Here is a 27672-nt window from a genome sequence, read left to right on the forward strand (position 1 = left end):
AAAACTGACACTATTTAGTGTTAAAGGTCCCCTGACGTTCACAGCAGTTTACTTCTCCACAGTGCCTGACAGTCAGTAGTGACGGGGACAGTCCCCCCCTGGGGACACTCAGGGTTCAGTGTCCTGCTCAGGAAAGACACGATGGAAGTAAGTGGGGTCTGAGCCCGGGTCTTCTTGTCACAGGCGAGTGTCGAAGGCCACTACCATTCCCACATGAAAATGTCCCTTTGTGAGATTATTTAAGCCTGTGCAGGCCACCGACAGTGGCTGGACATCAGGGGACAAAAAGGAACCTTTAAATGACAGTGACTCCGCCCAATCCGGTATTTTCTCTTTAAGAAGCCTAGTTCGACCCTAGTTACTAATAGAAATTTCTAAACCACAGTAATTGTGCCACTGATCTTGACATTTTCGTGTTGTATGTGAAAATGAAAGTGAAGGGACTGTCCTCGACAAATACTGCAGCACCGCACACGGTGACAGGACTAATAAAATGTGACGAAATGTAACTCATAGAAACGTTTTCTCTCGCTGTCGAGGTTCGGTTCGTTTCTTTTTTCGTTCTTTTTTCGTCTCATTTGAAATCCGCGCGTCACAGTGGGGCTGGACACTTCACGTACGAGCCCAGGCTATAAAGGGAATAAAAAGAATTTAACGGTGACTAAAGTGAAAGGTTGGGGTGGAGAGACGAGACACTCACCTGCTCTGCACTGCGGTGCGACACGAAGTGCTGCAAATGTCGCTTCCAAGCTGCGTCTCAGCTGCTTTCGGTTTCAGGAGCCGCGTCCGGGTTGCCAGATCAGGCTCCCAGACTCGGGGTTGCCAGGTCGAGACACCAGGCTCCTTATTTTATTCGCATTCATGACACATCTTTCTGAAAATGTATTTGTATTCAATTCTGTCCATCAGCTTTCCAGGTCAGAGACACCTTCTTCATCTTGGTGGACGTGAGATGTGAAACTAAACAGGAAACCCACATGGCGTTCCATTATAACACTTCTGCACACACTTTAAAGCCTCCAGTGTAAAATGAACATGGCATGATCCTGGTCCAGAGTTCAACCTGGAAAAGAAAAACTCACAGTGACTCCACCCCTCACATTTGGTGTTAAATGAACACTTTGACAAATTTGGCCGACCGGGCGGAGCCGTCGAGCGTTTTCTTTAGTGGAGTCAGCAGAAATGAAATCAGTGTGCGGGTGCAACCTCCACTCCTGGAGATTTCAGGCAGAGTGAAATCTCGAAACACGACAGGCCGATAACAGCACCTTGTATTTCAGCTGCTTTTTACTTGCAGTGAACTGTACGTATCGGAATATATAATCGTATATAATCGGATTGTTACCCATGTATGGAGATGATTGGGCAATCCAGGTTCGAAAAAGTTTGGAGTGGGCTCATGAATCCTTCTTGCAGGGTTCATTTAACTTGGGTATTTTTACTGTCAAGAAAAGCAATAGTTCTTGTGGCTCATTGTAACTAATTGGATCCTTACCGTTCCAGGAATTTTACAACCGGAAATATTCCCTGTAGTGAGGGCACTAAAGGAGCTTCTGCATGGTGACAAGGGTCCGTGGTCCAGGTCCCTACCCAGTGAGGTACAAGAACCGGTCCTCTCCCAGTATCCGTGTCCACGTCTCTTGTTGCTTCTCCAGGACCTTCATACATGATAAGCGCGACCTGTCGGTGAACATCAGCAAGAGGTCCAGGCAGGCATACTTCCACATGCCGAAATTATTGATCCTGTTTTTAAAATAACAGTTCCATATCAATCCCAGGGCTACTTTCAAGGGCCAGGTCGGCTCACAGCCATCGGTCAGCGTGCGGAGCAGGGCCCACAAGCTCGACTCTTACACAATCTAGTACACTACGTAGAGTTCAGTTGGACAGTTTTGGAATTTATTAGCCTACATAAGTAAAAATAAAGTCTGGGGATCCATCTCGTCTGTCATTACTCTGAATTTTTATATAATGTCGGTTTCCAACATACTTTCTTTGGCTTTCAAATGAAAGTAGTAGACTCCTATAATATTAATATCCAAAATATGACAATGCTTTTCCACCAAATACATGAAGTAGTCATTGTGTCTGTGGAAGGTTGCTTCATATGCGGCAATGTAAGGTTTCTTGTGTAAACATACGCGTAGGTCCTCCAGTACATTCAAAGACTCTTTATTTTTTAAAAAGTTAATGAATTGTTATTCTAAGTTCATTTTTTATTCTTTAGAAAATGATTGTTTATTGTTTTTAAATAGGTGAGCGTGAGGCCCGATGGCTCCGCCCACATGTCTCCACCGCGGCCTGGAAGATCGTGAAGATATGGGACCTCTTCATCATCATTACAGTGAGCTGATAATGACGTCCAGTAGGGACAGAGGAGGGGGCAGCTGAGCAGGACGTCCTGGAATCTTCTTTAGGACTGAAACCAATCAATCTCAGATCAAACCTGAAGAATCATACGGTAAGAAACTGATTTATTCTGAGATTTTGCAATAGGACTTACTATTAAAGATGATTAAAAATGTGCTTCCTTTCGCTTCCAGGCCGCGGTGAATTCTACATTCATCCGAGTGGAACTCGTCTCTGAACTTCCAGAAAGTTGACACTTCATTTAGGACGGAATTCCCCCGTTGTTTCTTAATGAATCTAAAGCAAACTTCAAGAAGAAATCAGACAAGAATCGGCAAGAATTGGTTCGGCTTCTTCTCAACGACTGAGTGACGATGATGAAGGAAATTAGGGTGGAGACGTCTGCTCCAGGTCTCGCCATGCTCTGTGTTGGTGAAGTTGTTTCGTTGGTTGGGATTCTGCTTGGTGTGTTGGAGTGGTTGGTGTGTTGGTTTCTGCTTCTGTCCTTTCCTCCCTTTAGTTGACCCCTGGCCTTTAGTTGACCCCTGGCCTTTGGTTGACCCCTGGCCTTTGGTTGGCTTGGTTGTGTGTGTCTGTGCGTTTCCTGGTTGCTCCCTCACGGAACCCTCTGAGACCTTTATCCTCTCCAAAACATGGTCACGTGACTGACTTCCCCGTGACTACTGGATACATGAAGATGCTTTTCAGAGGTCAATCATTGTTGATACCAGGAGACGAAGGTGAACGTGGACCATGGAGCCGGGGGCTAGAAGGGAAGTCCACCGTGTTCATTCAGGCTTTGAAGTGGTACAAGGAGAGAAACAACTCAAAGAACCACACAACATACATAAACGTACACGTGGTAAAGATTATTAAAAATTCTTTTAAAACGCAGACTTTTGCATCGGAAAATGAAAATAACAAAGAGTTAATTAAAGAACAAAAGAACGAATTATGTGCTGATAATGAACACATCGCCTATTTAACGGAAATAGAAATTCTAAAGAACAAGAATGGATTTAGAACAAGAATTGTTGAGAATGTGAAGAAGAAGGTGTCTCGGAGCGATTGGAGGAGCTTCGGCGCCGCTTGTGGCCCCGGTGCACCCCCTGGAGCGCCGCCAGCGAAGCAAGATACCGCAAACACGACCGTTACTTCACGTATCTGGTGAACAAGTACCACTGCGTGCTGCAGATTCCCTGGTTGGCGGTCGATTACTTCTAGCTGAGAGGGGCAGGGGGACGGCTGGGAGAGCACGTCATGTAAAGGGTAGAAGAGGTGGACCCCCACACTCTGTATTTACACATGTGGCACGACGCCTGCGAAGACTGGCCAGTCGAACTCTACGCGGTCTATCAGATGATGGAACAGAGGAACATGTGTGCCCTGCTCCAAATGCTGTACGACGGCTGTGACCCCATCTGGCCTCTGAAACTGGTCCTGGGATAGACCTGGCACTTGTATTAATATACCTCTTTTGCCATGTGTGATTATCCCTGCTTGGACCTCTTGCTAATCTTCACTGACCAGTCTCGCTTGTCATGTATGAAGAAGCTGGAGGAGCATGATGTCTCCTGGATACAGGTACTGGGAGAGAACAGGTTCTTGTACTTCACTGGGAAGAGTCCTGGGCCACCGAAGCTCCTCACCATGCAGAAACTCCTTTAGTGCCCCGGCTACAGGGAATTTATCGATTTGAAATATAAGTGCTTCGAAAGAAATGTTTTGCTTGAGAATTTTTTTGGAGAGGAACCTTCTGTCTGAGGAGGCTCTGTACAGAACAATAAACTACATTAGCGCAAGTGTTCACCCACGGGTTTGGGCCCAAGTTCTTCCATACAGAAGACCTCATACAGGTTCCCCCGATCCAAAATGATTCCAAAGCTATTCCATGTTCCTAAAAACGAAGTCCCACCATTAAAACATCCCTCATGTAACTCTGTTCCTCGTTGCTGCTCCTGGCTCCTATACATAGAGTAAATATTTAAATGAGATGAGGCTATTTACTTACTGTACCGGGTAGCTGCCAGCCTGCCACCTAGGTGGAGACTACACTACAAATATATGATAATATGATATGCGCCTCATCCAGACACCATGAGTATATGAGCCCACTCCAAATCAGTTAAATATAACACTTTCAGTGTAAAGTCTGTAAAAGTGACACTAATTAGTGTTAAATGACCGTGACTCCGCCCCTTCCCAGGTAACACGCCCATATGGGTGGTACACAGGTACCAGACAGGTGGTCCATATCAGCCCCATCTTCATATGACCCCCAGAACCCAGACGGGGAGCACACACGTATGCAGTAGAGTTGTATGATCCAGGTCCGAACAGTGAAAACCCTCACCAGGATTTTTAATCAACCTCTCCAGCAGTGTAGTTCTGGTCCAGAAAGAAAAATTCTCCCTCACTGGCTGGTGTGGGTCTTCTTCATGACGGCGGGTGAATCAGGGGCGACTCTTGCTCCCCGTCTGGGTCCAGTTTAATTAATAAATCTTTTTTTAATAAATAAATCAATACATTTTATTAATACAAGCAGAAAGGTGTGTAACTTTTATGGTGTAAATTGATTTAATAAAAAAAAAAAATATTTATCTTTCTGGACCAGAACTACACTGCTGGAAAGGTTGATAAAAAATCCTGGTGAGGGTTTTCACTGTTCGGACCTGGATTATACACCTCTACTGCACACATGTGTCCTTCAAACACACGTTCCTGCAAACTCATTGGGGACATAAGAGGACATCATTGAGATGCGGATTTCTTTACCGTGACGAAAAGTGATCACATGTTCTTCAGCACCCAGAACTCTTCCTTGGGCTTGATGTTCCAGATAATGTACCTGCTCAATGCTCTGCGCTCCGAAACGAGCGACCTTCCTGTTTACATGGTGAACGCCTGTCATCCATTACAGAGAATGACAAGACATTTCAATTACATTTATTTACATCTGTTCATCCGAGAGGTCCTCCTTCCCTCCAACTACTACACACATTTACATTTTACATTTACAGCGTTCACCAGACACCCTTATCCACTCAGGGTTAAGTGTCCTGCTCAGAGACACGATGGTAGTAAGTGGGGTTTGAACCTGGGTCTTCTGGTTCATAGGCGAGTGTGTTACCCGCTAGGCTACCAGCAACCACTTGTTCCACCACCTGAGGAACCGAAGGTTGTTGATCACTAGATATGTAGCACACAGAAAGGCAACGTGAGAAGAAGATAACATCTAAAGATGTTCATGCACGCAGACAGTGTCCAGACCACCTTGATGAACACTGAATCATTTTCAGGCTTTGCTTAAGCGTCACTACCAAACTCCCCCCTGGTTTCACGTGGACATCATGAGAAGTTGCTTGAACTTGAAGCCTCCTGCTCAACATGAAAACTCAACAGAATTTAGAGACCTTGTAAAGGCTACACACTCCCCACCTCCAGACCTCCAGACCTCCTGCTCACTGAGCACTCTTGCGCTGAAGAACATGAGATGGTCCAATAATCACAGATCATTTCTTCATTTTCTGATTGGTCGGTGGCATCAGGTTCTCACCACCAGCATAATCAATCCTTCCGTCTGGCTCAAGCAAATTAACCAGAAGAATTAATGATTCTAATCTAATCTAAACGATTGTGTGACTGTAGTAGTTTTACATGCGATTTGTTGGACTAATAAAACATCAGCCAGAGGTTTTCACATCATCGCATCTCTTTAATACACGATTTAACCATCCAATTACATTTTACAATTTCAACACATGCACTGTGGTGAGATTTCCCTAGATGCCTCCTTCAGATGATCAGTTTCCTTTATAGCAGACCTTTCTGCAGCACCTCCATCTTCTCAGGAAGTCTCGCGTATGATTTGGAGGTTCTACAAATGTTGAGTGACCAATAAGTGGCATTTAGTGCAGTTGTCCCTCCATTAACACTTGTTGTTGAGACACTTGCAGGAGGAACCGCCATGAAGGTGCCGTGGGGACCACTGGTCCATCCATTCATCTTCTAATCCCACTAATCCAAATCAGGGTAGCTGGAGCCTATCTTCGCCCACGTGGCAGGAACGACGCCTGGACAGGACACCAGACCATGAAATCACATCAGTCAACTGCAACTGATCGCAACTCTCAGATTCTTCTTCAGACAAGAAGTGACATCAAATACAGGATCATGTGCGGACAGTAGATGACCCTCAGCACCATGCTAGAAGATACAGTCTTCATTTATCTGCTTGTGTCCTCACTGGTAAGAGATCAGAGGGTGTTTATCTAAGGACGGAAATGTAGTTTCTGGAGATATCCAAGCTTGACCAAACTGACCTTCAGACAACAGAAGACTTATTTCTTGATGGAGAGAACATTTTCAGATGCATCTTGACCCTTCCTGAAGGTACTTCTGGCTGCTGTGAGTATTACATCACCAGCACTGGAATCTGGATCTACTGCTGTGTCTGCTGCTGAAATCGCTCCACCCACAGCCCCAGCCACAGCACCAACCACTGCAGCACCTATCCCCAAAAAAGCGGCTAGTCCTCCACCACCTCCACTTTTCATGACCCCTAAGAGTCCTCCAGCTGCACTCATGACAAATCGACCAGCAGCACACGTCCCCAGAAAGCCACCAACAAGGAACCCTGTTGCTCCGGCGAGGAATTTGTAACTCAGCAACTTCCACTCAACCCTTTGCTTGGCTTCTTCTCTGACTTCATACTCAGACAACCTTCCTGCTGTTTCCATTCTTACCTTCTCCTGGTCCTCCTGTATTTTTCTCTCCACAGCCTGCAGCATCTCGGGTGTAGCAGCCTCCTCCGTTCCTTCTCACCATCTCCTCTATGTTGTTCAGCAGCTGCTCCACTTGAACCAAGTTGTTCCTGTAGTCATCATGCGGGAGGTTCCAGTCCTTGTTATCTACAACGTGGCAGCATCCTTCACATTTCTGCACCAGATCATTGAGTTCTTCACTCTCCTCCACAAAGTCCTCAATCTTCTGCCCAGCACTGAGCTGATCTCCATGGGTGAACAGGACCACAGCGTATCTGAAGGCCTCTTCTCCAAATGACTTTGTGAATTGCTGCACGGTCTCTCTCTCATGTTTGGTGTATCTCCCTACCTTGAGTACAATGATGAAGGCGTGGGGTCCAGGAGAACATTCCACTACGCATTTCACGATCTCAGGATAGAGTTTCTCATCAGGACAATGCGTGTCAAAGAATCCTGGAGTATCAACGACCACAACTTTTCTGCCTTTGATGGATCCACGTTCCACGGTGCACTTCCCTGTTTCAGAGTGGGGGTGAGGTCCTCACCGAGAACGTGCTTCTCTGGAGTATCGTGTTGGCAGAACTACTTTTACCATCTCCAGTTTTACCAATCAGCACAATCCTCAGTTCCTCTGAGATCCCACAATGCTCCAGTGATGCTTCTAACAAACTCTGTTCTGTATGGACCTTCTGCATCTCTACTAGTTCCTCTACCTGCTGGAGCAGTCGGTTCACCTCAACTTCTTCTCCCACCACCACTGCAAAGCCCTCCTGTACGTAGTACAACCTCAGGTCTTCTGAGAACAGGAACAGTTTTTGCTGCATGATCTCCAGCCTGTCAGTATCCAGTTCATAGTACACTTTGTAGTGGGTCTTCAGTGTCTGAAGCACATCATTCAAATGAGCGTCCCATGCCTGCCGGTCGTGCCGCGTCTGTTGTGATGTCACCACAACCACCTCATCTTCATGACAGATTTGGAAGGAGGTTCTGGCAGGAGAGAGCAGCTGTTTCAGATGTTCTGCAGCCCGTGGACTGTCCTGCAGGTAGTTAAGAAGGTGAGAGTCCAGCTTCAGTGCTTGTGACACCTCATCACCAGCAGATGAAGCCTGGGGAACAACAGAAACTTTCATTTCATCAGATTTGGAATACACATATAACATTTTTATCAGAGAACCCCATAACTCACCGACTGAGCAGCTGTGGGGTCATCACCAGTCACGGAGACGTGGATTTTCTCATCATTGAATAGCAGGATCTCATGTTCTTTAATGTCCAGAACTTTCTCCTGATCTTTTTTTTGGTGGGGTGAGAAAAAGAAGAACTTTAAGTTACAGGGACCCACGCACGACCAGTCACAAGCAGCCACGGGCGGGTAATCCAGGTCCTCAGATGTATTTTGTACCAAGCTTGTAGACATTTACATCATTACATTTTTACATTTACAGCATTTATCAGACGCCCTTATCCAGAGCGACTTACAATCAGTATTACAGGGACAGTTCCCTGGAGCAATTTAGGGTTAAGTGTCTTGCTCAGGGACACAATGGTAGTAAGGGATTCGATTCGAACCCGGGTCTTCTGGTTCATAGGCGAGTGTGTTACCCACTAGGCTACTACCACCCTGAGCGGGAGGTGGTTAATCCAGGCAATGTGAACTTTATTGATGGAGATTGAGACATTATAATATGTTATAAAAGGTTGATTAAATAATCAACAAGAGATATTTCAGCTTCGCATAGGAAGATCAACCTTAAATTGTACAAAACAAACAACCGATAGACAACTTAACAGTAAAAAAAAAAAAAAGTTACAAAAAAAGACAAAAAGTGTTTTTCATGACGGTGGGTAAATCAGGGGCGACTGTTGCTGGATTCAGTTTAATTAATAATTCAGGTTAATATTTAAACATTTTGTAAATTGATTTCATTAAATTTGTAAAATTTTAATTTCTTTTCGAAACTTGAACTCTACACTGCTGGAAAGCTCTTAATGGAGCATTTCTGCATTCAAGGTCGGAACAATCATATTTCTATACATTTTATAGAAATATGATCTAAAAAGTGTTAATTAGAACCACTTTTATTTCTCAGTAACATCAGCAGTAAAAAAGGCAATTTAATTTTTGCTGTCAACGTCGATTGTTCTTGATGTATCTATTTTAAGTACATCCTATATTTTTTAAACCTTTTATTCCAATATAATGCAATACGGGATACAACAAAAAAAATAACATTTATGCGACGCCACTGTGTTCAAATTTGAAGTCACGTGTTTCCGCCTACCGTGGAGGTCACGTGTTTCCGCCTACCGTGGAGGTCACGTGTTTCCGCCTACCGTGGAGGTCACGTGTTTCCGCCTACCGTGGAGGTCACGTGTTTCCGCCTACCGTGGAGGTCACGTGTTTCCGCCTACCGTGGAGCAACACTCATCTGCGCAGGCGCAGTGTGGAGCGACAGTGCCGGTTATAAAACTAGTTAGACTTCAGTTGTCTGATGGCAGAAAAGTCCATCTTGTTCCGCTGTTCTGTAAATATTTAATTGCTCTCGTCTCACGCCGGGTTGTAATAATTGTCACCTTCTTTTCTCCGGAAGGAGATCTTGTAGACGCGCTCCGCCACCTTCTCCAGGAGTCCACACTCGCCGCCGCCGGACTTCCTTCTGATGGTGAAGAAGTTCTTCACCTTCTCCTGCTCTCCGGCGGTGAGGTCCCTCGCTGTGAAGAACACCGGGTGCTCCATGGCGCGACAAGTCAACGCGGAACCTCGGGGACAACGCCCTCTTCTGTCACGTGACCCCAATTCGAATAATCTCGTTTTTCTTCTGTGCTGTGAAAGGGTGTTTTCAAAGGCCGGAGAGGTTGTCAAAAAAAGGAATCTCTTAAAACCAAAAACAGTTGAGAAATTGTTATTTTTTAATAAAAATGAATAAAAAAATTCCCTGTTCTGTACATCATTGTCCAAGTTACACGACTTGCCCTTTCATATAATACTAGCATTTTGTGAAAATATTCACACATAATACACTCGCAGTATTTTATTATACACGCATGGAATCATTTATGTAGAACATTTATTTGGTCATACATGCTTGTAATTACACACCTGGCCAGTAGGTGGGGTCGTGTGCACATGAAGCTTCGAGAAATGAACCCTTTTCTCAAACCATTTGGCTCAAGTGGTGCGACATGACAGGTGGGTAAATCAGGGTAAATCCTGCTCCTCATGTGGGTTCAAATTAAGGTGGGGCTGATATGTGTGTTGATCATGGCGGTGGGTCAATCAGGGGCGACTCTTGCTCCCCATCTGGTCTCGCTCACATGAAGTGAGAGTTAAAGTCAAGTGAGTGTCATTGTGATGACACTGCAGCACAGTACACGGTGACACAACTACAACATTTATTTCTTATAAAGCTCAAAATCACATACATCTCAATGGGCTTTGACAGGCCCTACAGTGGACACCCCCACACTTGACCCACAGAACAAAATGTGCCTTCTGCATGACAGGCGCCCGGGGAGCAGCGTGTGGGGACCGTACCTCCATCAATGGGACCTCAGTGGCACCTTGGTGGGTCGGGATTCGAACCCGCAACCTTCCGATTACGGGGCCGCTTCCTTAACCGCTAGGTCACCACTGCCACATGGGGCCACCAGTCCAGGCCATATACAACCCTATGGCCCCACATGAACGTGTTGGCTTGGTGGGGACGTCTACATGTATTACTGTGGTCCTCTTTGTGTCCAGAAGAACATCCATGGCTGCGATGGAGATTTTAATAAATATATTTATCTGATGTTTTAAAAGAACATTGCGGTGGAAATGACTTTTTTTTTGTTTTTTTTATTTTAAAAGGTCATGGTATGTTAGAGCTAGCATGAATAAACAAAGTAAAATGAACTGTTACAGACACCTAGTCGCTGTTTCTGTGATGGAATGATTATGCAGCCACATTAATAACTTTTTTTTAATCATCTCCTGAACCTCAGAATTTTCTGACCAGTTGTGAAGGTCTCTTCAGCAGCTCGTATTATTACTTCACCAGCGCTTGCATCTGGATCTAAAGCCACGTCGGCTCCCACGAACGCCCCGCCCGCGGCCCCAATCCCAGCCAGGACGCTCATAGCTGGTGAGGCTGGTACGGCCTTCAAGAGGGAGAAGGCCAGAAATGCACCAACCAGGAAGCCCGTGGTTCCAGCCAGAAATTTGTTTCTCACCATCATCCATTCAACTCTTCTCTTAGCTTGTTGTCTGATTTCCAGTTCAGGCAAGCGTCTTTTTTTCCCCTCCATCCTAATCTTCTCCTGCTCCTCCTGTATTTTCCTCTCCACAGCCTGCAGCATCTCGTTGGTGTAGCAGCCTCCTCCGTTCCTTCTTGCCATCTCCTCTATGGTGTTCAGCAGCAGCTCTACCTGCATGCTGCTGTTCCTACATTTGTTATCTACGACGTGGCAGCGTCCTCCACATTTCTGCACCAGCTCATTCAGTTCTTCACTCTCCTCCACAAAGTCCTCAATCTTCTGCCCAGCACTGAGCTGATCTCCATGGGTGAACAGGACCACAGCGTATCTGAAGGCCTCTTCTCCAAATGACTTTGTGAATTGCTGCACGGTCTCTCTCTCATGTTTGGTGTATCTCCCTACCTTGAGTACAATGATGAAGGCGTGGGGTCCAGGAGAACATTCCACTACGCATTTCACGATCTCAGGCTTGAGTTTCTCATCAGGACAATGCGTGTCAAAGAATCCTGGAGTATCAACGACCGCAACTTTTCTGCCTTTGATGGATCCACGTTCCACGGTGCACTTCCCTGTTTCAGAGTGGGGTGAGGTCCTCACCGAGAACGTGCTTCTCTGGAGTATCGTGTTGGCAGAACTACTTTTACCATCTCCAGTTTTACCAATCAGCACAATCCTCAGTTCCTCTGAGATCCCACAATGCTCCAGTGATGCTTCTAACAAACTCTGTTCTGTATGGACCTTCTGCATCTCTACTAGTTCCTCTACCTGCTGGAGCAGTCGGTTCACCTCAACTTCTTCTCCCACCACCACTGCAAAGCCCTCCTGTACGTAGTACAACCTCAGGTCTTCTGAGAACAGGAACAAGTTCTTTTGCATGATCTCCAGCCTGTCAGTATCCAGTTCATAATAAACTCTGTACTGGTTCTTCAGCTTTTTCAACACATCATCCAGCTGGACCTTCTGTGCTTCCTGGTTGTGACACATCGGACCTGATTTGACTATAATTTCCTCTTCATCTGGATGAATCTGGATGGAGATGCCGAGAGGAGATAGCAGGTACTGCAGCTGATGATCTGCTTGTGGACTGTCCTTCAGGTAGTGGAGAAGAAACGGGTCCAGTTTCATCCCTTTTCTTAGCGCCTGAGCAACGTAAAAAAACGTACTTAAAACCTCGTACCGTGGACCACAGTTTTAAAACTGAGTTTACCTGGTGACCGTCACCGTCCTGCAGGCCGCTGGCGGACGTGAAGCATGGAGAGACAGAGAGATGGATCTTCTCCTCGTGGTGGAGGGAGATGGCATGTTCTTTAGCACCCAGAACCCGTTGTTGGGCTTTTGAAAAAACAGAATAAAAAAAAAAGTGAATCATTTCGCTAGGAGTGAACCACATGACCCAGGTTCGAACACCATTGTGTCCCCGAGACACTTGTCTCCAGGGGGGACTGTCCCTGTCTTTGGATAAGGGCGCTTTTGGTAGTTTTTAACACACCGTTCTGCTGCCGTGTGGAATATTTTCCAGGTGAGTCAGTTCACTGGGAGTGGAGTGAGCCACGCCTGCAGGATCCCATGGTGCCACGGCAACGCCAGCGCTGATAATGGAAGGGAACTTGTCTGGCGAGTCACGCCGAACAGTGGCTGGTTTCATTGTGGGCGTGGCCTTGGCTCTCCCGTCACAACAGCGTTTAATGCCTTTGCCGGGATGAGGATTCCCTTGGGAATACGGTACGTGTGCAAATCCACAGATCACCGTCACAATCTGACTTCACGGATCCTTTACTAAAAACGTCTCCAGGTGGAACACCTGGTCAGCAGGTTTGAGAAGTAAAGGTAAAAGGTAAGGTAAAAATCTTTCTCACCTGCTTTTTCCAGAAAACTGATCTTGTAGACGTCACCAGAAACGTTCTCTACATCCCCGCACTCCCCACCACCGGACTTCCTTTTTATCTGAAAGTGCTTCCTGATCCTCTCCTTCTCCCAGTCAGTGAGCTCTTTGGCTCTGAAGAACACATGATGCTCCATGGTCCACCATGAGAAGCCGTCTGATCTTACACTTTCACTTTGGGGCGACTGGCTTCGCCAGGAGCAGGAACAGCCCATGCCAGAGGTGCCTGAAGAGCTGAGAACCACGTTCAATGAAAGAAGAGCAATTCAAAATGTTCAATTCCACTTACATTTACATTTACAGCATTTATCAGACGCCCTTATCCAGAGCGACTTACAGTCAGTAGTTACGGGGACAGTCCCCCCCTGAAGACACTCAGGGTTAAGTGTCCTGCTCAGGGACACGATGGTAGGAAGTGGGATTCGAACCCGAACCCACTTACAGACAAATGGAACGTTGACATGGATGATGATTTACTCAATAAAGGACAATAAAGGCGCGTGAGTTCACGTGAAAGGGGCGGGGTTATGACTGTGAGTGTAATTGATTAGAATTGTTATTCTGGGGGGAATTTTGGTTTTCATGAATATGAGTTCAAACCACGACAACAAGAAACTATAAATAGAACCAATTTACAAAAATAATGATGAGGGAGAATCCAGCAACCATTAATACGTTTCTGTCATGAGTTTCGGGTTGGTCCAGGGTCTCCTGATTGTTATCAGCTGTGTATGATGGTATAAAGCTGCCCCGTTCTGTAATACTTCCTTATCCAGAGCGACTTGCAGTCAGTAGTTACAGGGACAGTCCCCCCCTGGAGACACTCAGGGTTAAGTGTCCTGCTCAGGGACACGATGGTAGTAAGTGGGGTTTGAACCCGGGTCTTCTGGTGTGTTATCCAGTAGGCTACTACCAGCCTAGTGTATTAAACCCTCATTTCGTGACGTCGTGCGTATGCGTTCTTCTTCCTCGTCATGTCCAGCCATCGTGACGGTTACGTAGATGTCCATAAGCTCATTTCTACTGGGAAGACAAGTCACATTGTCACACCTTATTACCAGGATAACCGAGGTATGTGGATAATCCACATTTCTGACGTACGTCAGCTGTGGAGCCCCGCCCGTGCTGTGCTCACATGCCGTACATAAACCTAAAAGCGAAAGTGAAAATGTGCTGGTCCGTTTTGCACAAACCAGCATAAAAAGGAGATTTGCCGTGGACCATGGAGCACAGCGTGTTCTTCAAGGCAGAAGACCTTTCTGACAAAGACAAGGAGAGGATCAAGAACTACTTCAAAATAAAACGCAAGTCTGGAGGCGGGGAGTGTAGCGACGTGGAGAAAGTTGCAGAAAACTGCTACAAGATCTCATTTCTGCAGAAAGAAGGTGAGAGCGCTCGTCTTTTTTAAATAGAAGGATGTGGCAAACGTCACTCTTTCATCCTGCTTTCATCTATGTGTACAGACCAGGAACGGGTTCTGCTGAGAGACCATGAAGTTCTCCTCCAAAACCAAAACTTCCACATCTCGCTATCTCCTCGTGCCACAACGGAGCGTGGCGAACAGGTCAGCTCCGGGTTCTCCTCAGATTTGCAGGTTTTAAAGTCACCTTGTGAATGGATTTGAAGAAGGTATCTGAAGGACCGGCAGAACCAGTTCTGACTGGTCCTGCGTTCATAACAGGAAGTCACTAGCATGCACATGCATATTCTAGATTCTATATTCTATTATACCCCGCATGCATTTATTTGTCTTTCATCAGGCGTTGTCCTCTGATAAAGATGTGGAGCGCATGAAGGAATTTGTCAAGTTCGAGCCCTACCTTCTTCACTATCTGAACGACAGTCCGAAAGCCACAAATGACCTGAAAGTCCAGCTCTCCTGTCTTTGTAGTTCTTTTCAAGTTCTTCCAGAGCAAGAGAAAATTGTAGCATTTCAGGCAGCAGGAGGTCCAGGGTGCTCCTGGCCGACGTTTGAGAAATGGGTGATGCAGGTGGAGCACGTGATTGGTGCCCTGAACCAGAAGTACTGCTGCCATTTTGAAGTGGATCCCGAGAGGCTGAAGATCATGCAGCAAAACCCCACTCTGTTCTCAGAGGACTTGATCCTGTACAATGTAGAGGTGGGCTTTGCCGTGGTGGTGGGACAGCTGGATGAGGTGATGAATCTTCTGGACGCTGTGGATCAAATGGGGCAGAACATGCACGTTCGTAAGGACTGCGATGTCTCAAAATCTCAGTACGCCCTGGTCCAGGAGGATTTTGAGAAGGATGCGAGTTTCGAGTATCCTCATGTCAAGGTCTCTCGGGACAGCACCGAAACTCTGATTCTGGAAGGTCCGGAAAAAGAAGTTCATTTGGCCTCCAAGAAACTTCTGGAGAAGGTGAGCAACATCCGGCGGAAAAAAATCCAACTGCAAGAAACCATCTTAGAGTTCCTGGTAACCAGTGGAAACGTGCACACGTATGAAGTTCGCTTCCAGCAGAGTCTGCGCTGCCCAGTCATGCTGGATATAGGTCCAGATCTGACCCTGTCCAGCACCTCTCCTCAATCCCTGGATGAAGCTGCTGCTGCGTTAGAGAGGGACCTGAAAACCAAGACCGTGATGCTTAATCGAGCTGAGGTGGAATCTCCCGAAATGGACAAGTTGAGGAAAGCCCTAAATGATGCCCTTCAGCAGGCCAACCGTGGAGGAACGAAAGTGGAGATGACCTTCCTAGCTGGAGATGCTAGCTCGCTGGTGAGCTTGGTTGGGTTCTCAAAAGAAGTGGACAGTCTGAACCAACTTTTGCTCGACTACCAGTTTAACCAGGCTGAGATGAGTGATTTTGTTTTGCTGCCGTCTCCGGCCATGGTGGACCATTTCTCCAGAATACTCCAGTTGGTGACCCTGAACTGCAGTGGTCTGAAAGTGGCTGCAGTAAAATGTCCCTCGCCCCGCGTGGAATTTTCCGGCCCTCGTCAGCTGGTGCAGGACTTTCGGATGGCCCTCAACACGGCCATAGGAGGTCTAACATGCACAAAGTGGAAAGTGGAAGGTCCAGGGTCTCCACTGTACTTTCAGCATGAGGGAAAGGATAAAATTGCTCTCCTTGAAAACAACCACAACGTCGTGATTTCACCGGACCTTAACCAGCAGGACCGCTGCTGCAGGCAGACTGGAAGGAGCTCCACAACTCCGACATCATCTAGCCCCATCCCAGCACAGCAGCAGATCCATCAGAATAAACCAGACCTGCAGGTGGTGTTAGGTGGCTTGGAAGATCAGAAGGTACGTGATCATATATTCAGAATTCTCCAGGAAATATCAATGTCTTAACCAATGGGTCATGTTTGCATAGGTGGAGGTCCTGGTGTCTCCAATGCTGAACACCGAATTGCATTCCACCGCAATCGGCAAAGCACTGGCAGCCAAAGGAGGGGATCCGTTCCAACAAAACTTCAAATGCTCCAAAGGCGGCGCAGGGGATCTCCATCCTGGAGACGTTCTTGAGGTGGACGGTACTGTAGCCATGGGGTGTCGAAAGGTCTTCTTCATACAGTGTCTACCCTGGGATCTCCGAGGCAGCGGTGAACAGGTCTGAGATCCATCAGAGGCAGGCCAGAGAGCCGACTGGTTTTGGAGAAAGTCTGAATATGAGGAATAAATAGGTTTTGACAGTAAAGTGAATATTTTTTATGTGTTATATATGTGTTATTGTGGTGTTGTGGCTTCCATTTGCACGCTCAGGCGTTACGCGCCGGACTGGCCCGAGTCCTGGATCTCTGCGTGCACCAGTCGTGGAGCTCCGTGGCCTTTGCTGTCATGGGGCCCGGAATCGCCCTGCGGACCCCCGTCAGGGAGGCGTCTCGCATCCTGGCCGAGGAGATCGGCGCGTTCGGCCACGCGGGGACCACGGGCTCCCTGTCCACCATTCGCGTTGTCGTCCCGCCGAGCTACGGGGACTCTAAAGAGGTGGACGCGTCCCTCGCCTCTGTAGGCCCGTGGTTACAGACAGGCGGGCTTACTGTTGAATTTCTCCAGATTTTTCAGGGCGTGTCCAGTTGCCTGAGCTCGCAGATACTGGACCGTTCTGGTCGAGGAAAGTTGCGTTCAGTATTTTTATATTTATATTACATGTACATGTGTTCTAAACTCCGACTTCTTCATGCTTCTCCCTGCAGCCGTCTTCCGGTCCCTGACCACCGACCTGGACGACGTTGTCCTGCACGTGGGAGGAGTCCAGCTTATTTTGGTGTTTGGAGACATCACCAACGAGACAACCGATGCTGTAGTGAACAGCACGAATTTTACCAACTTTACAACTGGTGGGGTGAAAATGCTCACCAATCAGCGCTGACTCCAGACCAGTATATACATATATGCATATATTTGAATATAAAATGATTTATTTCATATTCTCTACCCCTATAGGCGTATGCAAAGACATCCTGACTGTGGCAGGATCGGAGGTCCAGAAGAACCTCGAATCAGGTGAATTTTCGAACATGTCCTACGTTGTCAGATAATGACATCATTTACTCATTACCGTCGGAGTAGCTCAGAGCGCCACCGTATCAGGATTCCTGAGGACCCGTTGTCCTTTCCGCAGCTCAAGTGACCCGTGGGACCGTCCACATGACACAGTCCGGCTCCTTTCCGTGCCGGGCCATCATGCACGTGTGCGGCGAAAGGGACGCCGGCGTGATACAGGGACTGGCCCGGGACGTGGTGCTGCTCTGCGAGCGCAACCGCTACCAGTCGGTGGCCATTCCCGCCATCTGCGCCGGTCAGTACGGCCTCGGCCGCTCTCGCTAACGAGGACACCGTCGTCCCATACGAACCACCACCCTGCGCCTCTGCAGGTCAGGGCGGAGTAGATCCTCGCGTAGTGGCCAACGCCATTCTGGGCGGGGTGAGAGCAGCCACCTCCGGCCAGACCGTCCGGCACGTCACGACTGTTCGGCTGGTTCTGTTCCAGATCAACGTGTTCCAGCAGTTTAAAGCGGAGGCGCAGTCAACGGTGGGATCAAGTAAGACAGATTTCGTTGGTCTTTAGATGTCCTCCAGGAAAGGTGTCCAAACCGAAGCTAGATAGCAAACCAAAGATCCTGAACTCAAACACTGACATTTAGAAGAACTGGTGTTGGAAACAAATCCATCAATTTCCATTCCTTGGACTTTAAGGCATTACGATGTATTCTAGATAATGGTGATATCAGCCTAAACGTTGTGTTTAGATGGTTTTGGTCAGACCAACCAAGTTCTCTGAGATAACATGCATTTCAAATAGCACCATGATATATATGTCTGCTTCTCTAGCGCCCACTCCACTCAGGCTGAGCAGATCATCGAGCCAGAGGCTCCAGGACCAACCACCGTCCATAACACCAGACCTCAGCTCTCTCCTGCGGCCAGCTTCTTCTGCTGAGGAATCGGTCACCTTCACGCTGATTGGTCTCTCAGCCATCGACGTGTCCCTCGCCTGTGGCGAGCTGCACCAGGCCTACACCACACAGTGCACCACCTACACCATGACCCAGGAGGCCATGAGCAAGCTCCACGAGCCGGAAGTGACCCAGCTGTCCAGCAGGATGCAGGACCTTGGGATACGTATAGAGGAACCATCGCAGAACGGCGATATGGTGGTTAGTGGGCTGAGGAACGGCGTGAACGAAGTCATCCAGCTGGTGCAGGTGGCCCTTGCCAGGGCGGTGAGAGAGTTTGAGCAGCGAGACCTCTATGGAAATGTGGGTGGTGGTGTCTGCTGGGTGACAGAGGGGACTGGGAGAGGTTCCCCAAGGAAGCCAATCAGACGCTGGAGCAGGGCAGGAGCAGCAGCGAGGTGATGGACGGGCAGGGACGCAGGTGGAATGTGGATCTGAAGAAGATGACCGCAAGCGCAGTGGGCTCAGTTCGCCCGTACAAACTTAAACGATTGGAGAACCTGTCCGGTAAGTCAGAGAGAACAACCTAGCTCCTCAACTGCTAAGATGTAGATGCATCAGCTGCGTGTAGATGACGGTACATCTGGTTTCAGATTTCACGTTACCGCTGTACTGGGACGCGCTGGAACGTGGTGAGAGCCTCCAGCTGATAGCCCTGCTCCAGTCCACTGCTGAGTACGGCAAGATCAAGGGCGACTTCAAGCGGACCGCTAAGGACAAAACGGTGATGAAGGTCTGTTGCTGCTGAAGCTGAAACTCTGAGGACCTCTGCAAGTTCACGCCAGACAACAATAATCGTATTAATATGGCTGCAACATGTGCATATCTTCGCAGATTGAGCGCGTGCAGAACGTCCACCTTCGACGAGCGTATGAAGTTAAGAAGCGGCAGCTAGAGGACAAGAACAGTGACACGGTGGGGGCCGGGGAGAAGACGCTCTACCACGGCACCACAGCACAGGCCTGCCGCTGCATCCAGGAGAATGGTTTCAACCGGAGATTTGCGGGACAGAATGGTAGCGTTGTCCCCGACTCTTTCTGACCCTACTACGTTGTCGAGCTACTGGGCAATACGTTTCAGACCTGATGTTGGACACAGTGATGGCCACAGAGTAGAGACGCAGCAGGAGACCTTGACTTGGGGGGTGGACGTCCATCACAACGGGCCGGTTATAATCGTAATCTAGCGGGTAAAAACGCTCACCTATGAACCAGAGGACCATAAAATCACAGGTTCAAACCCCGAGTGTCTCCAGGGGGACTGTCCCTGTCACTACTGATCCCAACGTCTGGATGGTAGATGGGTGGTAGTAGCCTATGACCCAGAAGACCCAGGTTCAAATCCCACTTACTACCATCGCGTCCGAATGGAGACTAGTAAATCCGATACCATGGTGTTCGGTTGTGAGCTTCCAGACTGGACCTTCAGCAGTAACATCCTTGTCTTTGTGTCCCTTTGTCCAGCTACTCTGTACGGAGAGGGAACGTACTTCGCCGTGAACGCCAGCTACTCTGCCAATCCCACGTACTCCCGGCCCGGGGACGACGGCACCCAACTCATGTTTGTTGCTCGGGTTCTGACTGGCGTTTGCACCGCGGGTCAAAGCGACATGAAGGTTCTGCCTCCCATCTCTTCCCAGCAGCCTCAGCTGACGTTCGACAGCGCCGTGGACAACGAGCAGAACCCCAACATGTACGTGGTCTTCCACGACATCCAGGCCTACCCCGACTACCTGATCTGGTTCAAATGAGCACGGACGTTCTCAGGTCAGCAGATATATCTGTCCAAAAAAAGGCCTCCAATGAAGGGAATGGACAATGGACTTCTTTAGTTCCTTGAAGACGTTTTGCTTCTCGTCCGAGGAGCTTTGTCAGTTCTGACTGGGATATGGTAGCTGTTTGTTGGTCCTCCTCCCTTCCCCCTGAGTAGACAGGGTTGTTGGTCCCTGTAGGGTTGGACTGGTCCCCTTGAGAGTTGGTTTGATGAGATGCAGAAGGGTGTGAAGTGGACTGGAAAGGTTTTGGATTCAGGTGCACCTACATTATACAGAGGCCGGGGCCTCAGGTTTCATCTTTCCAGCACTAAACCTGGTTCGAATTCAAAAGGGGACCAGTCCAACACAGCAAAACGTCTTCAAGACTCATTTTCATATTCAATGTTGAGAAATGCAGTTAGATTCTATGCAGCCGGTTTTGGGTTTATGCCTGTTGTTTCTCTTATGAATAAATGCTCAGTTTTCATTCTCATATGTTGAAGAAATAAAAGTGAAAGTTCGTTTCGGTCCATTGCGTCTTGCTTTGTTTGACTGTTTGAATAAAAACTTTATTGTCAGTTCTGAAATGTACTGTAGAGGTATACAGAGCGGCAGCATTTACAGCACATGAATATATGAATATCATATAAAACATTCTGACAGTTCGGTTTAGATGATGGTGATGGAGATGAAGTTCTGTGGTGCAGCAGTTTACTGCTGGAAAGGTAACAGTCCAGGTTCGTGTAGGAACTCTGATGGAATGTCTGTTCTGGATGCTGTGATGGCATCTGCTGGATGGACGCAGTGAAAATAGTCCATGTGAGGGGTTGTGCAGCACAATGCAGGAGGTCTACCTGGTGCAGGGCTTCTGGAGGATCTCCTGCAGCCCCCGATGATGATTCCAGCTGTTTTTACAATCTGTTTGAGTTGAGATGCAGCTTTTCAGGTCACTCTCTACTGGTCCCTGGTGAAGCTGAGAAGATGGAGGTGGGCCTGCTTCAGACGTCTCAGGAAGTGAAGATGCTGCTGTGCCTTCTTATTGATGGAGGTGGTGCTGGTGGTCCTGGTGAGGTTGTCTCAGATGTGAAGTCCCAGGAACCTGGTGTTCTTTACAGCCTCGACAATGGAGCCATGGATGCTGAGTGAAGCAACATCATGTCCGTTGTTTTGGTCTACAGCCAGCTGCTGATTCAGTGCTGTACACATGTAGCCCTGCAGATATTTTATTCTGATGATATTCATTTTACAGGAGCTGATAAATGCCTGGATGAGGGCTTTATTTATTAGTGTGTTGTATTTGCATATAATGTATATTTGATATACGTTATGTATTTCCTTCCACTTTCACTCACTCAGAGACCGGAAGAGAAGGAGAGGAGGAGGATGGAGGTATAATAGGGACATAGCTCATGTATTTAGAACCTTCACAACATATCGCGCTAGTGGGAAACGGACAGTGACCCGATTACGATACTGGACATTATAGTTAAATTACGAGCGCGGCGTGGCAGGCAGGTCACTGGGGGCAGGACACCGCTGAGGCCGGGACCGAGGAGCTCTGCTGGACACCAGGACCGGTCCTGAGAAGGTTTCTTCATGCCGCTCGGCCGGATGACAGGATTAAGGAGCTATCTGGAGTGTAATATTATTTCATTGAACTGTTCATGTTCTAATCATTAATATAATATGTAAATATATTTAGTAAATTATTAGTTAGTGTTAGACTGCTGGTGTTAATTTGTGAATTGAGTGGTTTTCCTTAATGGTAAGTGGTGAGATACAATTAGCATTTCCAGAATTTAACCATAGTTGTACTAGTTAAATACTGAGGTGCAGAGGTATCCCTGGCTGGGCTAGGGGCGCTACATAAAAATGTAATCATGAACAGTACATGAACAGTCCAATAAAATAATATTCCACTCAATATATATAACCACTTAAACTCAGAAATAAAAGTCCTGTCCTTGTTTTCACACTATTTGTGGGGCTATGAGTTGCTCCAGGGAGACTGTCCCTGTAACTACTGATTGTAAGTCGCTCCGGATAAGGGCGTCTGATAAATGCTGTAAATGTAAATGTAAAACTACTGGTTTTGTATTTAGTTCCAGTTTTACCAGGTTATTCCTGTGGGACGTTCATCCATTTCATCTGTACTCACATAGTCCTCCCATGGTACAGGTTATTATCAGCAGAAGAACACAGATACAGGTCAGCAACACGATGACCATCAGACAGGGTTTTGACAGGACTGGCCAGCGTGACTTGGTCTGTGGTGAGGCATCAGCCAACTTGACCAGCACAGATCCACCTGGATCATCTAACCAGACAAAGACATACAAAGAAGGTGAAGGTGACGACCATTGTACGTGTGACAGAGTGCTCAGGAACCTGAAGAACAACAGGACGCTACCTGGACCACTCACACCGGCAACCTGGTCAAGAAGGTCCAGCACCATCTTTTCCTTCATCCGGCTCAGAGGGCGCTTAAGAACTTTTACACCTGCACCATGAAGACCATCATCACGAAGCAGGACAGACAAGCTTGCTACACATATTTCTGAACTAAAGCCAGGAAGATTCTGAGAGATGTCCCATCAATGGACTGATTCCTCTGCCGAGGACAAGGAAGCCTAAACAGCGGTACCGAGGAGGAGCTTCTCTCTCTCGCAGAAAGACAAATAAAAGCGCTAGATTTCCCACCTACAGCAGAAAGGTCCATGTTGGGCCGAGCGTGTCATGACGGTGTGTAAATCAGGGACGACTCTCGCTCCTCATCTGGCTTCGGTGTAATTAATAAATCGGGCCATAACTTAACACAAGAAAAGCGCGTAACTTTACGATATAAATTTATTCATTCAGTTTTTCAAATGGAAACGGAAATCAATACTATAAGCAGTCCCAACAGCATAACCATGGTAACAATTAAAGCGTTCTAACAGTGGTCCTTTGCAAAGACGACCCTTTTGACCCCAGCATCTTTTTTCAGTTCTTTGTTGTTCTTCTTCTCTTTTTTTTTCATGGAATGAACAAAGCTGTAACTTTCCCTGGATGTATATATGTATATAAATAACTTGTGTCTCTTATCAGCACAATTTAACATGGCCGCTGAGGTTGAGGATTTACACAGACACGCGTGTCATTGAGGGTTAAAAGCAGGGGACACATTTGGTGGTGTCCCGCGTCTCGGCCTGGTGCTTTTTTTATTGCTTCCTCTACCGGTTGAAATTTGTCTTGCTCGCCCTCTCTCCGATTTTAAAAACGCAATCATGTGAAATATAACTGTATTTAAATATATGATGTAGATCATCGGTCAAAGAAAAATTATTATGAATATTACAGCAACCACTCCAAAGAAAATTGCACCGGCGCAGACAAAGACTTCGTACGTTATCGGTTCGTCATCCTTATCTGTCAGTTTAAGGTAATTCTTTTATTTGTCCACTTAAAACAATATACCAATAACCATGTAATAACTAATACCCATATATAAGTTCTATTTAAAAATCACTACTTTTTTGGTAATTAGATGAACAAATCAGAGTTCAATTATTATGGTGATTATTTTAGAACTAATATAATGAGACTGCCTCATATTCAGATGAGTCTTTAATTAATTTCGGTTCTGTTGCACCAGGACACAGATGCTGGTGACGTAAAGTTCAAGCGAACAATACTAACAATATTACACCAGTAAGTATGAATAAACCCACGCAGAGGGCGCAAGCTTCATTCAAACTGAATAGCCGGACCTCCTTCATAAGCAACACATCGGCCCAATCCCATAATCCTCTCTTCTTTCCTGATCTCGTCTTTCTCTTTTCCTATTGCATTCGGAGTAAATAATACCACACACACACATGTAGATGTATATATATATATATATAGTATTTTTGGACAATTTGAAGAAATAGAAGAATTTTGAGAACTTCTTAACCAGAGTTTATTTCACATTTTATTTCAAGCATTTTTACAAAGCACAGTACCAACATGAAGAGAACCAGCATCCGGCAACCAAAGCCAGATCGATTTCTATATGGGACCAAAAGGTGCCAACTGGTCGTGCGCTTTGGTTCTTCCCTTAACAGGGTGCAGTTGTGCTTTTCTTCTCCGCTCATATTAGTGTTCTTTCATTGCGTTCTCTGTGCTTTGGTGTAAGAGGCATCACGTCTCTCCACACTCTTACGGCATTTCCCTCCTTTATTCTCACTTCCGTTTGTTTTTTTTTGGAAGGTTTTATGTCAGAATTATGATAATTCACAGAAGGACGACACAAAACATTGTCACGACAAATCCTACTAGTACAAGTAACAAACCGAGCACAACTACGCCCAACACGCCTATTTTTCTGTAGCCTCTAGATCTACAGTTTGTGTGTGTGGGTTCGTCATATAACGGAGCGTATTCATAATCCATTTCAATTATATTATCAGATCATTTAAGTTGTTTTATATAAATATCTTCCTACTTGAAACATTGAGAATTCTTTTCAGTGCTTGTGAACATTATGGACAGAAACTAAAGACTTTCTGGGGAGATTAATAAATACGACTATCACTAGTGAAGAAGCACGTCTGAATGGCTGAAATTGAAATTAAAGAAGTATAGAGAGGGTCTTATTAAAATGTAAAATTAATGAACGCAAATGACTGAACGACGAAAAGGAAAAGATAAATGACCATTTCATTATTTTGATGGGTGTAATAAATCAGAATGGAAAATCACTTCATCACATCCATGCACAAACATGAGCTGAAAAGCACTTAGAATTTTGCAAAGAACAAGAATTTTTATTCACACAGGAGACCTCGTTCAGCAGAAATCTCTTCAATGGTAAATTCTGGATATGATCATTGTATCTCACCACTTAGCATTAAGGAAAACCACTCAATTCACAAATTAACAGCAGCAGTCTAACACTAACTAATAATTTACTAAATATATTTACATATTATATTAATGATTAGAACATGAACAAGTAGATCAAATAATATTCCACTTAACAAATATATCACAACTCAAAAGCAAAAGTCCTCAAAAACTCAAAACAGGCAAAGTGAATAGTTGAAATAACCCGGGTACCCCACACTATTTGTGGGGTACCCGCAGGCCACAAAATGGCTGCTTCTCTCTCGCAGAGCAACAAACCAAAAAATACCAGATAGCTCCTTAATCCTGTCATCCGCCGAGCGGCATGAAGAAACCTTCTCAGGACCGGTCCTGGTGTCCAGCAGAGCTCCTCGGTCCCTTCGCTCGTAACGTAACTACAATATACTCTACTGCACCGCAATACCGCAGGTAGTACAGATATTACGAATATCAAAAATACAGTAAATACGTATACAACACGTTATTCCTCCGTTCATACAGCAACACCTCATCCAGGCGTTTATCCGGTTCTTCAGCAGGGCCACACACACAACTTCTCAGTTAACCGCATTACCAGATAAAGAAAGAGGAACTGAGAGATAGAACATTTTCCATTTGCTTCTGATTTAGATGCATGAAGATAAGCTGCTAAAAGAGACGTGAAGAGATGAGAATTTGCTTAAAAAGTAAACCTGCTTTTGTTCCTCAAGCCACTAAAGCAGCGAGCATGTCCAGCAGTGCCATCTACTCCAACGTGAAGATCAAGGCGAAGCAGGCAGCGGTGGAAGCGTCTGGTACAGGTTTGCTCCTGCTTTTTCATTCTGGAGTCCCTGCTGGATAAACGTGAGATGGTTTTATTGACTCCTGTGGAGAGCGACTCGGGCGTTTAGAACGTCTCATCCGCAACGGAACTGAAAAAAGGTCAAAGTAGAAGTAGAGGATGTTCTGTTAGGTGGACATAGTCTGGATCTGTAGTCTGTGGCTTAGAAAAAGAGCTGAAAATAATACAGGTTCAATGGAACAGGTTACGTTACGGTGGTGTAAAACCTGACCGGCTGTAATAAATACTGCATCGAGTGTAAAAATGTAAAATGCCGTAATTCACAGCTGAATTTTGCTGTAAGAACATCATCATAAAACACAATATTGCTGTAATATTTAGGCAGAACACCGGAGTGTCATGTTCACCAAGAGGGTTGGGTTGTTCTGTTTCAAACTCTACTTCACTTTCAGTTCCTCGAAATGGTTCTTAAAACGAGCAGCTCCCACATCATCAGGCAGCGTAGCGTAGAACCGAGAGAGATGAAGAACATTGTGGGCCTTCCTTGTAGACCTCTTCAGTTCAGTCCCACTGTAGCCTCAACTTCCTCTACTCTGGTGACCACAGTGGAGTCTTCTGGTGTCGGTAGAGGTTAACGTGGCCTTCAGATGTTTCCTCAGACTACACTTAGCTGTATGTCCACTGTATGACCACGGTATGTCCACTGTATGTGGGTTCTGCATATTCTTTAATTGTTTAGTTCACACAAAGCTGGAACTTCCTCAGCACGTTTCCATTTTGTTCTGAGCTTCATTTTTTTGTCTCTTCACCACCAGCTGCAGACAATGATGAACATGACATACTCTGAAGTCAACATCCCAATCACAGGGCAGACCTTATGGTGTGTCAGAAAACTCAGATATGATAAGGACACATCAGAGGAAAAGGACAATAACCAGCTACTGTAGACTGAGATGCCTTCAGAAATTTGACAGTTCCACCTTTCTTTAATGCAGGAGCTGAAGGAAGAGATGTCATCTATTCAGTCATTAACCAGCACCCTCAGAGTATGTTGTGGTAAAAAATGAAATAAATCTTCACATATACGTGTGAAGAGTCGTCACCTTCACCTTCTTTGTATGTCTTTGTCTGGTTAGATGATCCAGGTGGATCTGTGCTGGTCAAGTTGGCTGATGCCTCACCACAGACCAAGTCACGCTGGCCAGTCCTGTCAAAACCCTGTCTGACCGTGTTGCTGACCTGTATCTGTGTTCTTCTGCTGATAATAACCTGTACCATGGGAGGACTATGTGAGTACAGATGAAATGGATGAACGTCCCACAGGAATAACCTGGGTAAAACTGGAACTAAATACAAAACCAGTAGTTTTTCTTGTCCAGTTCCATGTCTGATCCAACAGCTGGGCTAAGCTCCACTGGGTGGGTCCGTCTTGGGAGGTGTGGTGGTAGCCTAGTGGAATAACACACTTGCCTATGAACCAGAAGACCTAAGTTTAAATCCCACTTACTACCATTGTGTCCCTGAACAGGACACTTAACCCTGAGTTGCTCCAAATGTCTACACATAGTCTAGAGTCTAGAACATGTAGGCAAACACTCATTCTGAGGCTGTAATTGT

General features: G+C 46.3%; 2 protein-coding genes across 2 annotated transcripts; one reads left to right on the plus strand and one right to left on the minus strand.

The window, feature by feature from the left end:
- Nucleotides 1-6043: 6043 nt before the first annotated feature.
- On the minus strand, nucleotides 6044-13509 carry LOC114774337 (uncharacterized). Its single transcript, XM_028966261.1, is given in 8 exon segments — nucleotides 6044-7143; nucleotides 7145-7635; nucleotides 7637-8218; nucleotides 8299-8402; nucleotides 9687-9936; nucleotides 11082-12488; nucleotides 12556-12680; nucleotides 13205-13509. Coding segments are annotated over 8 exon segments (3654 nt in total). The 5' UTR covers nucleotides 13446-13509; the 3' UTR covers nucleotides 6044-6689.
- An 864-nt stretch (nucleotides 13510-14373) lies between these two features.
- Nucleotides 14374-20405, plus strand: LOC114774338 (protein mono-ADP-ribosyltransferase PARP14-like). Its single transcript, XM_028966262.1, has 15 exons — nucleotides 14374-14615; nucleotides 14694-14794; nucleotides 14991-16499; nucleotides 16570-16806; nucleotides 16959-17183; nucleotides 17253-17310; nucleotides 17393-17536; nucleotides 17643-17702; nucleotides 17821-17997; nucleotides 18074-18241; nucleotides 18531-18958; nucleotides 19012-19162; nucleotides 19249-19388; nucleotides 19490-19670; nucleotides 20119-20405. Exons 1-15 carry the CDS (start codon nucleotides 14453-14455, stop codon nucleotides 20403-20405), a joined length of 4029 nt encoding a protein of 1342 aa, XP_028822095.1. The 5' UTR covers nucleotides 14374-14452.
- Nucleotides 20406-27672: the final 7267 nt, after the last annotated feature.

The sequence above is a fragment of the Denticeps clupeoides genome, unplaced genomic scaffold, assembly GCF_900700375.1.
Source record: "Denticeps clupeoides unplaced genomic scaffold, fDenClu1.1, whole genome shotgun sequence".
NCBI lineage: Eukaryota > Metazoa > Chordata > Actinopteri > Clupeiformes > Denticipitidae > Denticeps > Denticeps clupeoides.

Excerpts from the sequence above, each read along its gene's own strand:
- LOC114774338 (XM_028966262.1), top strand. The coding sequence starts at position 14,453 with ATGGAGCACAGCGTGTTCTTCAAGGCAGAAGACCTTTCTGACAAAGAC. Across the intron at positions 17,311-17,392 it reads ACTGGACCGTTCTGGTCGAG|CCGTCTTCCGGTCCCTGACC; the intron begins GAAAGTTGCGTT and ends TTCTCCCTGCAG. Across the intron at positions 19,671-20,118 it reads GAGATTTGCGGGACAGAATG|CTACTCTGTACGGAGAGGGA; the intron begins GTAGCGTTGTCC and ends CCCTTTGTCCAG.